Raw genomic sequence first — 11,938 nt, forward strand, 5'->3', positions numbered from 1 at the left:
GACATGGTCTTGACAGATTATATGACATTCATCATGATATATTTTCCTAATGAGTTCACTACTGAAAAATGTGTTTGTATTATGTGGCAGCTTAGTGATTATTTCTTCTTTCTAACAATCATTTTACTATTTTATATTTTATTGCTAATATTGATAAATATAGAATATGTTCCAAAGGTTAGTTGATATTGCTATTTATCTGTATTTGCATGTAAAATGTATGAAAGCCTATTTCAGCCAACAATTAAATATATATATATATTGTCACTTCTTCTCACAATTCTGATTTTTCTCAGAATTGCATGGCACAAACTCATAATTCTAATTTTTTTTCACAATTGTTTGATAAAAACTTGCAATTGCGAATTATAAAGTGAGAATTACATGATATAAACTTGCAATTCCAAGTTACAAAATCAGAAATGCATGACAAAGTCACAATTCATACTTTTTTTCAAGTCAAGTCAAAATTGCAAGAAATAAAGAATTGTGAGATATAAATTGCAAATCTTTTTCCCCTTAAAAATTGTGAGATATAAAATCATAGTTGCAAGTTATAAAGTCAGAATCACTAGATATAAATGTGCAATTCTGAGAAATGAAGTCAGTTATAAAGAACTGCGTGATAACTCACAGAAAATTGCATAATATAAAAAGATAAAATCTTACAAATCTGACTTTTTTTTTCTCGCAAATGCAAGTTCCTATCTCACAATTCTGACTTTTTTGAGTAATAAAGTCAGAATTGGTGGATGCAAACTTGTAATTCCGAGGTATAAAGTCAGAATTGTGTGATATAAACTCACAGAAAATTGCATAATATAAAAAGATAAAATCTTACAAATCTGACTTTTTTTTTTCTCGCAAATGCAAGTTCCTATCTCACAATTCTGACTTTTTTGAGTAATAAAGTCAGAATTGGTGGATGCAAACTTGTAATTCCGAGGTATAAAGTCAGAATTGTGTGATATAAACTCACAATTGCAAGAAATAAAGAATTGTGAGATAAAAACTGACTTTTTTGTCAGAATTGCGAGATATAAACTTGCAATTGCAAGTTGTAAATTAAGAATTGCGTGATATGGTTACAATGTTATTTTTTTCACAGAATTGCATGATATAAACTTGCAGTTCTGAGAAAAGAAGTCAGTTGCAAGATATAAACTCACAATTCTGCCTTTTTTTCTAAGAATTGAGATATAAACTTGCAATTCCGAGTAATAAAGTCAGAACTGTGCGATACAAAAGTCAGAACTGCGAGATATAAAATCACAGTTCTTACTTTTTTCTCAGAATTGTGTGATATAAACTCACAATTGCAAGAAATAAAGTCTAAATTGTGAGATAAAAACGAGCAAATCTGACTTTTTCTCACAAATACAAATACAAATTTAAATCTTGCAATTCTCTTTTTTTTTCGCTGTTCCGACTTTTTTCTCCGAATTTTTATTTATAAACCTTTTTTCCCAAAATTCTGAGAAATGAAGTCAGTTGCAAGATATGAACTCGCAATTCTGACTTTCTTTCTCAGAACTGTGAGATATAAACTCGCAATTCTTCAGTTATGAAGTCAAAATTGCAAGATATAAAGTCACAATTCTTACCTTTTTCTCAGAATTGCATGATATAATCACAACTCACAACTGCAAAAAATAAAGTCTGAATTGTGAGATTTTTTTTTTATTCAGTGGCATAAATGGGCTTCCATAAAAATGAAAGGTGCATCAATATCACTTTGTAAATTTAAGATGATTTCATTGTCTTTTTCTCTAACAGATCTGGAAAAGAATGGCAACACTTAACGATACTGGAATAACTAACGACAGTCAAGTCTACCGCTGTACTTTAAAAGAGGAATTCAAGTACATTCTCCTCCCGGTGAGTTACACTCTGGTGTTTGTGTTCGGTCTGGGGTTGAACATCACGGCCATGTATTTCATCCTGTTCCGAACCAAACACTGGAAGCCCAGCACCATCTACATGATCAACCTCAACGTCTGTGACACGCTCTACATCCTCACCCTGCCGTTCCTCATCTACTACTACGCCGATAAGAACGACTGGCCGTTCGGGGAGCTGATGTGTAAGCTGATTCGCTTTCTCTTCTACACAAACCTCTACGGAAGCATCCTCTTCCTCAGCTGCATCAGTCTGCACCGCTTTTTAGGCATCTGTCATCCGATGCGCTCTTTGTACTGGATGAACGGCCGCCGCGCTCGTTTGATTTCTGTGGGGATATGGGTGATCATTCTCATCTTGCAGGCCCCGATTCTTTATTTCTCCAGGGAGAGACATAATGGTAAAGATCTGGTCTGTCATGACACCACCACAAAGGAGCTCTTCGGTGACTTTCTGGCCTACACCTCGGTGGTGATGTTCCTGCTTTTTGTCATACCATTTGGGGTGGTGCTAGTCTGCAACAGCCTGATGGTGAAGAAACTTCTTGATCCCGGTGTTCTCAGAGCACCAATGTCACAGCAATCCAAACAAAAGTCGGTGAAGATGATTATTATTGTGGCTCTGGCTTTCATGCTGTGCTTTTTGCCTTTCCATGTGAACCGCACCATATACTACACCCTCCGTTACCTGGATAAACACGACTGCGAAATAATACGAATCTCAAACAACATCTACAAGGTCACGCGACCTCTGGTCGGTCTCAACAGCTGCATCGACCCTATTCTCTACTTCATGGCAGGACAGAGCTTCAGAAATAGCATCAACAAGAAATCAAGCAGAAAAACTGACAAATCCCTCTCAACATTACAGTAAAGTGTTTGTCATTATTATTTCATAGAATGACTATATGTCTTTTTTTTTCCAGACATGTCCTGGCCAGGATGTCTAAATTGCTCAGATGTCTGGTTTTGGCTCTGCTGACAAATAGCATGCAAACCTTGTACATAATCGATCGATCACTGCATCCGAGGAAGTGGGATTTAAAATGGCCAAAGCAATGCAAATGCATGTAGGCCTACAGTTGAGGTCAAAAGTTTACACCCCCTTTTTCAGCAGCTGCAAAACATTTATTTAAAAAAGAATTCATGTCAATTCAGCATGTGTCATGAATAAGATATTTCACATACATATAGTCCACAAGAATAAATAAGTTGAATTTATAAAAACGACCCCGTTCAAAAGTTTACATCCCCTTGATTCTTAATACTGTTTTGTTACTTGAATAATCCACAGCTGTTTTTTTGTTTAGTGATAGTTGTTCATGAGTCCCTTGTTTGTTCTGAACATTTAAACTGCTTGCTGTTCTTCAGAAAAATTCCCCAAATTTTTGGTTTATCCAGCATTTTTGTGTATTTGATCCCTTTCCAACAATGACTGTGTGGTTTTGAGATCCATGTTTTCACACTGAGAACAACTGAGGGACTCATATGCAACTATTACAGAAGGTTCGAACTCTCACTGATGCTCCAGAAGGAAAAACAATGCATTAAGAGCTGGGGGTGAAAACTTTTGAACAGAATGAAAATGTGTACATTTTTCAGATTTTGCCTAAATGATACATTTTTTCATTTAGTACTGCACTTCAGAGGCGACAGAAGATAGTTACATGTTTCCCAGAAGACAAAATAAGTAAAATTTTCTCTGATCTTTAAATTCAAAAAAGGTTTTACACCCTGGTTCTTAATGCATTGTTTTTCCTTCTGAAGCATCAGTGAGTGTTTGAACTTTCTGTAATAGTTGCATATGAGTCCCTCAGTTGTCCTCAGTGTATAAAGATGGATCTCAAAATCATCCAGTCATTGTTGGAAAGGGTTCAAATACACAAAAATGCTGGAAAACCAATGAATTTGTGGACCCTGGAGGATTTTTCTGAAGAACAGCAGTCAGTTTATCTGTTCAGGACAAACAAGGGACTCATGAACAACGATCACTAAACAAAAAAACACAGCTGTGGATTATTCAGGTAAAAAAAACTGTACGAACAATCACTTCAGCTATTGTTTTCTCTTGTGAACTATATGTAAACATCTTTCATGTGAAATATCTTATTCAGGTCAGTACTAAATAAACAATAACATGCATTTTGTATGATCCCTCTTATTTTGGTCAAATAATTAACATTTTGCAGATACAATTTATGAATCTGCAAATACATAAAATTTATGATTGCAAGGAGCACAGAAATAGGAAAACAAAGCCCAAACCCAGACATTTTAGGCAGTTTAGAAATTCTGTTTACCTATTCAGGGAAAATATGGCTTTTCACACTGTGCTTAACCCAGGGTTATCATCATCATTAGAGGAATGTTTTACACATGTAGCTAATTTAGAAACAAGGTTAGCACTGCTTTTACCTGGCTAGCTGTTTAGCAACAGACACCCAATTGCATGTGAAATGGTGATGGAAATGTGTCAATTTAAGTGACCTATATAACATGTAGCTAACATAAATTATATAAATTTAGCCGCCTTCGTGCTATGTCATTATAGAGGGTTTGCACTTCCATCACGATTTGGTCAGAGACCCGGATGCAAAGCCATATTGGAGATAAGTAAGGGATAATGTACAGGCAGCCGGTAGTTATCGCAGAAATAAGCCCCGACAGTGTGATCAGGACCCGACGCGAAGCGGAGGGTCTTGTATCACACTGAAGGGGCTTATTTCGCGATAACTACCGGCTGCCTGTACATTATCCCGCTTATTACACGGCTACTTGCCACATAAGGAAAAAAATGGACATGAATATGAATTTGAAACCATTTATTGGCATATTTGTTTTAAATTAACATTTTTATCCTTCCGCGAAACGATATAGTACCACGTGACTAACATTCAAACTATGTACGTCAGTAAGACAATTTAAATAGATTAATGTCGAAATTTTCCATTGTTAATTGTGGTTGTCCAGTGTTTGTCACTAGATGGCGCCAAACGGTAATCTTTGTTGGCACGGAGGGATTTTAAACATACAAGTAGTACCGGCTATGCGTTATTACTTTGGAGCGGTGATTATTTGAAAAGAACGAACCTGCAAATGTCTCAACCGACCAATCAGAATCAAGCATTCCAAAGAGCCGTGTAATAATTGTATGTAAACAACAGCATTGATTGCACGGTTATTGTAGGCCTATTACTGAATACATTTTTCTAATTATTTATGCTGTCTAAACCATGGAAAAAAACGTGGAAGCTGCTAAATCATGTAGAGAATAACTTAGTAATTAGGAAAGGGCACCATATTTTGACAAACTAAAGTTAATAGGTGGTAAAGATACATACAAGCAGAATTAATTAAGATTACTAAGCCCAATAATTCACCTACCTTACTGGAAATGAACAAACACGAATGTTGTCAAGATTCTTGCCCTGGAAATCCTGTTTTTTGCACTTCTCCTTGATTTGGCAGTCTATAGCCTAATGGTTCTCCATTTGTTTTTCCCGGTCTGACTGATTAGTACAGCCCAAAACATGACAATAATTGACCATTTTCAGCAGCAGTTTTTAACAAAACTTGCGAGTTCAGTTCGGTTCAGTGGCATTGTTTATATTCAGTGTGCCCAATGTGTCCAATTGATGACGCGTCGTAAAAACGCATTACCGTATTTTCGCGATTACAATGCGTGACGTTCTACTCGGAGATTTTCCAAGCAGGGTTGCCAAATCCACGGTTTTACCGCGGAATCGGGCCACTTTTACACTGTTTCCGCAGGTTCCCGGGAATGCTATTTCCACAGAGGAGGGATTTACCAAGCGATTGGGTGAGTTTTGAATAGCAATTGGCCTGGTTTTGTTTCACAGACCTGGCAACCCTGCTTCCAAGTCGTGTGTTTATCCGTCAAAATTTCGTATGCACCAAATCAGGTGTGACCTCGGCATAATTAACTAACCTATTTAAAGTGTGAAAAGCCCTATTGTTAGTGACTGTAACAATTTCCTGGTAATCATAAGGTAATTGCATGTAATCCGTCCAGTAGCATGTAAGATCAAATAGTGTTAGCTATACTGAAAATGCTATATCTTATATGTTTTCTGTGTATTTTTAAAGTGTGAATTGTATTTTTTGTAGGGTCATACATTTAGCCAGTGCTAAAAAATGCACAAGCACACCATTGTTTAAATAGGGTGACCATATTCCCCCCCATATTCAGATAAAATATGAATGAGCGCGATATAGACGCGTCAGTGAATGATGAGATATTTCCGTAAATGATACCGCCAGAAGAACTGCGTGAAAACTAATTATGTCTGTATAATTTTGGAGGCTTTACGCATGCGCAGTAATGTTTCAGTGTGGATGAGAAACTTTTGGAAAACGTTTGGAAACGCTAGTGTGGACGGAGAGCGTTTTCAAATGAAAACTCCGTTTTCAAATGTATCCGGATTAATGTAGACATAGCCTTTATTGGCAACTGCCCTCTTAAGGCAAAGTGCAGTAACTACGCATTTGGTCAAAATTGAGACTTAAAATGGAATTTATGAAAACTGTTTTGTCTTGTGGCAAAGTGTCATGTTTGACTACCTGGCCTAAAAACTTAAAAGGCATTTTTCTCTGTTTCAGTGTTGGTGTAGTTACTGCACTTTGCCTTTGGAGGGCAGCATAGTTGCAGAGGGTGCACTTCCCATTTATCACGACCAAGAATGAACATTGGGAAATTTTTTTGCGTCTGTGAAACTACATTTGCGTTTAGGCAGTGACACACAGCTCTTGCAGTGCAGCTCCTCATTTGTTTTGTTTTGACAACTGGGTCTTTCACGTCATCAGACCTCAGAATAATGCCAGTGGGCAGTGGCTGCATTTAAGTGTTGAATTAATGACGGTCAGTGAAATGGGGTAAAAAACCCGAACATTTTATGATATTTTACAAAATCCCCCCGGACATAATTTTATAGCCAAAAAGGAGGACATGTCCGGGTAAAAGAGGACGTATGGTCACCCTAGTTTAAATAAGTTTGGGGTCAGTACGATTTTTTTTCTTTTTTTTTTTAAATGTAAAATACTTAAACATTTTTAGAAGCTTTCTATTCATCAATGAACCCTGAACAAAATGTCCCATGGTTTTCACAGAAATATGAAGAAGCACAAAGGTTTTCAACACCGATAAGAAGACAAGGAGATGCTTCTTGAGCAGCAAATCGGCATATTTCAATGATTTCTGAAGGATCATGTGACACTGAAGACTGGAGTTATTTGCTTTGATCACAGCAATAATTTACATTTTAAAATGTATTAAAGTGGAAAGCAGTTCTTTTAAATTGTTATACAATTTTACAATAGTACTATTTTTACTGTAGCTAGTCTTGATCAAATGAATGCAGCCTTGGTAAGCATAAGAAACTTGTAAAAAAAATCTTACCAACTCCAAACTTTTGAATGGTGTATTAACAGAAAAATCATCACTAATATACTGCCCTCCAAAGGTAAAGCACAGTAACTTCACATTTGGTCAAAATTGAATTATGGCTTAAAATGGACAACTGTTTTGTCTTGTGGCAAAGTCTTCTGGTCCAGTTTTGTCCCATTTCAGATAAACGAGAGTGTCAACATGTTTGACTAGCTGGCGTAAAAATTTTAAGGGCATTTTCTCACTTTCAGTGTTGGCGTAGTTACTGCGCTTTGCCTTTGGAGGGCAGTATACAGGTGAATCACACGCTGCTAAAGCATTTAACATCAGCTGTAAAGATGAATTTCCACATCTCAGATGCTGAAGTAAAGTTCTTTATTTCAAAAGTATAAATATCAAGAAAAAACAACATTATTATTAGATCAATAAAAGCAACAATACAGAGCTGAGTTCCCCCTTACCTTGTCATTCTAGTAGATCTTTGCAAAGTAAGATGTAACAGCGATTTATGTCTAGAATGGTATTTAAGAAATGACTGCAAACAAACACAAGTGTATTGTATAAAAATTCACTTTATATAAAATGTGCATGTAAATGCATGTAACAAAACTGTGACGCTACCCTTGAGTAGCCTTGCCTGTCGCTACTTCCTCTGAACTACAAATAAATACAATGGAAGAAGGAAATGATGAAACACAGAGTAATATTTCATAATATGTATTTTTTCAATGACCTCAGTAAATTGTGATAAAACTTTCATGAGGGCATCAATTTCACAATCAAGGTGAAACTGAGCTAAGTAACTGAGCTTAGTATCATTTGATTTCATTGGAAGCCTTGCACAATCTGTACCGCACCACATGCATCAACTCATTTAGCTATAAAAGAAAGCTCATGTTTCTTTACATCTGTGGACTGATGAACAATCAGCTGTATCCTTTTTATCCATCAGAGGCTGTACATTCACACTGCTGTTTTTAGGGGTTCAAACCCTATAGTAATTGTTAGAATAGCCAAGGATCAGCAATCTCCACATAAAACTGATTGCGCAGACCAAACCGTAAGTCGTAGAGACTTGAAACTTGGAGGGATGGTAGTACTCACACCATCTCCAACGTCACCAAGTCTCGCCCCAATCGGCCTGACAGGGGCGCTACAGCGATCAAAAGTACAAAATCGCTCTTAACTCCTCAACAGGCCAGACAAAATGCACGCCCCGGATTTGTCCATCACCTGGCAAAAATTTTGGGTATTTTGCATTTTTTTGAAAAATCTACTTTTGAGAACTAGTCCTAGGTTTTTCACACGATCGGAACCAAACCAGAGCAGGACAATTCTCTTAAAAGTGAATATCAATAATGATCAAAAAAACTTTTAATTTTCGATCCTCCGTTGCAAAGGGATGCCAAAATGTTAAAAAAGGTGAAGGCCGCTTTTACTAAAATGGCTATAATTTTTGAACGGAATGAAATATCTTCGCCAAACTCACAAGACGTATGTAAGAGCTGAATCTGAGGTCACATTAAAAAAGTTGCGGAGCTTGGCCACTTGGTGGCGCTATAAGAGGAAAAAAAACATAAAAACGGCCATAACTACGCATCCGTTTGTCCTATCAACATGAAAATTGGTACACACGGCCTTGGTCCAAAGTTCCACAAGTGGCTATGAGGACATCTGCGTATCTCAAAAACATGGCTGGCGATGAACTTACTGAACTTACGATGAGCACCTATAGAGACAGAGCGACACGCGTCATTATCTGAAAACCACGCCCATCGGGGGGAAAACAATCCAATGCTCTCCATTGACTTTGTATTGCGGGAAGCTGCCTCCTTGTCATTTCTGATTTATAAGAAAAAACAGAACAATGTCTAAAAGCTGCTATGTTACAAGGTGTACAGTAAACAAGCTAAAAAACACAGAATTACGTTTTTATAAACCATCTACCTAAAAAACAAGCGTTTAAGGACACAAAAGTAGACCGCAAGGTGTCACATTACTCTGAGAACTACGTCCACTGGAGGGAAATTTAACAGCGACAGTAAACAGTAAACATTATTTTTAACCAGGTCAAAGGATTATTTCATCACCCTGAATCGAGGAGATATACTGAGAAACTAAATTTTATTGGTCTATGTCAGTGCTCCTTTTCCTTACCTTCCTTTTGTTGGAGAAAAGATCCAACTGAATGGCCCAAAGTGAAATACCCTGACATCTACAACTAGTTGTGTCCTTAAACACTGTTGACAGCTTATTAAAACATAGTTCTGTGTTTCTTAGCTTGTTTACTGTACACCTTGTCTCATAGCAGCTTTTAGACATTGTTCTGTTTTTTGTTATAAGTCAGAAATGACAAGGAGCCAGCTTCCCGCAATACAAAGTCAATGGAGAGTGTTGGATTGACCAATTTAGAGTAGACGTCACTGTTAAGTCACTTGCAGCTGCGCATGCATAGTGGTTGCAGAAAAACACTGGTAAGTGGAGGCAGGGGCGCCGCTCGCATTTTTGGGCCCTATGACAAAATATGAGGTTGGGCCCCCCCCACCACACAAAAGCAGATCTCTGGGGGCCCCTAAATGGCGTGGGCCCTTAGAATTGTCCTAACTTCCCCCCCTAAGCGGCGCCCCTGAGTGGAGGTAAACAGGTAAAAATACATGGAATAAGAGAAAATTTTGATGTCAAAATCAGAAGGCAAATCATTTTTATAGAATACTATCATCAAAGACGCCATTTGAAGCAAAACGTAGACGCTTAAACGGACATACTATAGATGAAAACCGCTATGATTACTGTACTTTTAAAGCATAAATTTGATTTAAACAATAGGTCTACTGTACATAATATTCACATATGCTGTTCATAGGGAACGTATTGTATTAACCCTTCAGTTACAGCATGAAATATTATTTAAAGCTATTACTATTAACATTTTTGCATAACATTTATTTAATTTATCTCACAATTCTGACTTTTTTCTTGCAAATGCAAGTTTATATCTTCTAATTTGAAAATTGTAATTTGATTTTACTCAAAAATAGTGAGTTCTCTAGCCATAAAGGCTATCTCTCCCAGGTTTTCTGCAACCATGCTGCACGCCCATCCCAAAACCTATAATTGGTCTATTAGACAAGCTTAACAGAGGTTGATTGGAACGAAACTTGGTGGGCCTGTTTGACTCATGGCCCTAAAGGTCTGTGAGAAATTTGAAAGAAATGGGCCACTGGAGAGGGCAATAGCACATTTTTCAATGGTGTAGATGATTGCATATTGCGCTTTTTTTTTTTTTTTACACATATGCACAATATTCATATCATATGATAGACCTCCTCGTTCCAAACAACTTTGCCTCTAGAACCACTGCTGTCAATCAAACTGTTTGTTAATGGATTGAGAAAATGTAAAAAAACTACTTTTGCGAACTAGTCCTAGGTTTTTTGCTTAGTCTGGAAAAAGCTACTGCAGTGCTATTCTCTGGACTCCCTAGATCAATAGTTATCAAAAAAAAAAATAATTAATGTACCCTTTTGAAAGTTATAACGGGGTTGTTTAGAAAAGGGGCCTGTCCATGTATACCCAAAAGCCTATAAAGCCTGAATGAAAACTCAAAACTTCACTAAACCTGGTGAGCACATGCGACAGGTGATTCTAAACAAGCATACAAAGTTTTAGGGAGATTGGACCAGGATTTGGCAAACATGCTTTTTAAATAATTGATTTAAGTGATTACAGGCTTGCTAAATAATATGTAATGTCTTTTTTATATGTGCTTAAAAGTGCCTGAACCCCGGTAATTGCTGCTTGTAGCTATATTTTTATTTTCAGATTCATACAAAGTAATAGTTTGATTTAAAAATCTCTCAAATTCTGACCACAACTTTTCATACTGAAATCACACATTAAAACTCTAATAGTAACTGATTTCCATTTATATCAGAACTGAAAATGTCAGATTCAATATTGTTTTTCAAATTAGGTTTAGCTGCAGTGTGAACATCAGCTGGACTGATGGACGCAGTCTATTATCATTAATAATGCCTGCTTCACTGATGACTGATGTTTGAAAAGAAACAAGAGAGAACAGAGATCTGTTTTGGAGTGAAATATAACAAGACAATGAGATGATATCCTAATGTTTTGATAAATCGAGCAATCTGAAATGGATAAGCTTCAGCACTAATACTAAATGTATTTCATTAGTGTTACATAGCAAAGAAGCAGACAGCTAGTCTGAGACACTACAAATGTTCTTTGAGATGATATTACTTTGAGTGCCGCCTTGATAAAAAAGCATCTGCTCAGGATATAAATGAAAATATTGTATTGCTTCAGTTTGCTTTGTCGTTTAGAGAAAAGCTTTCAATCAAGCTGATGAGCTGAAGGTTGTGGCGTGAAAAAGCTTGGTTGAGTCTGGGTTTGTTAATATGTGACCCTGGACCACAAAACCAGTCATAAGGTTAAATTTGACAAAACTGAGATTCATACATCACATGAAAGCTCAATAAATAAGCTTTCTATTGATGTATGGTTTGTTAGGATAGGACAATATTTGACTGAGATACATCTATTTGAAATCAGAAATCTGAGGATGCAAAAAAAATCAAAAAGACTGAGAAAATCACCTTTAAAGTTCTCCAAA

At 36.7% G+C, this 11,938-nt stretch overlaps 1 protein-coding gene across 1 annotated transcript; it reads left to right on the forward strand.

Moving 5' to 3' along the window:
- The first annotated feature begins 1,788 nt into the window (after positions 1-1,788).
- p2ry2.3 (purinergic receptor P2Y2, tandem duplicate 3) lies at positions 1,789-2,772 on the forward strand. The gene has a single exon (XM_073850221.1). It carries the CDS (start codon positions 1,789-1,791, stop codon positions 2,770-2,772), a length of 984 nt encoding a protein of 327 aa, XP_073706322.1.
- Positions 2,773-11,938: the final 9,166 nt, after the last annotated feature.

Source organism: Garra rufa, chromosome 11, assembly GCF_049309525.1.
Source record: "Garra rufa chromosome 11, GarRuf1.0, whole genome shotgun sequence".
NCBI classification, from domain to species: domain Eukaryota; kingdom Metazoa; phylum Chordata; class Actinopteri; order Cypriniformes; family Cyprinidae; genus Garra; species Garra rufa.

What these genes read in the sequence shown, in the direction of transcription:
- p2ry2.3 (XM_073850221.1), top strand. Translation starts at nt 1,789, where the DNA reads ATGGCAACACTTAACGATACTGGAATAACTAACGACAGTCAAGTCTAC.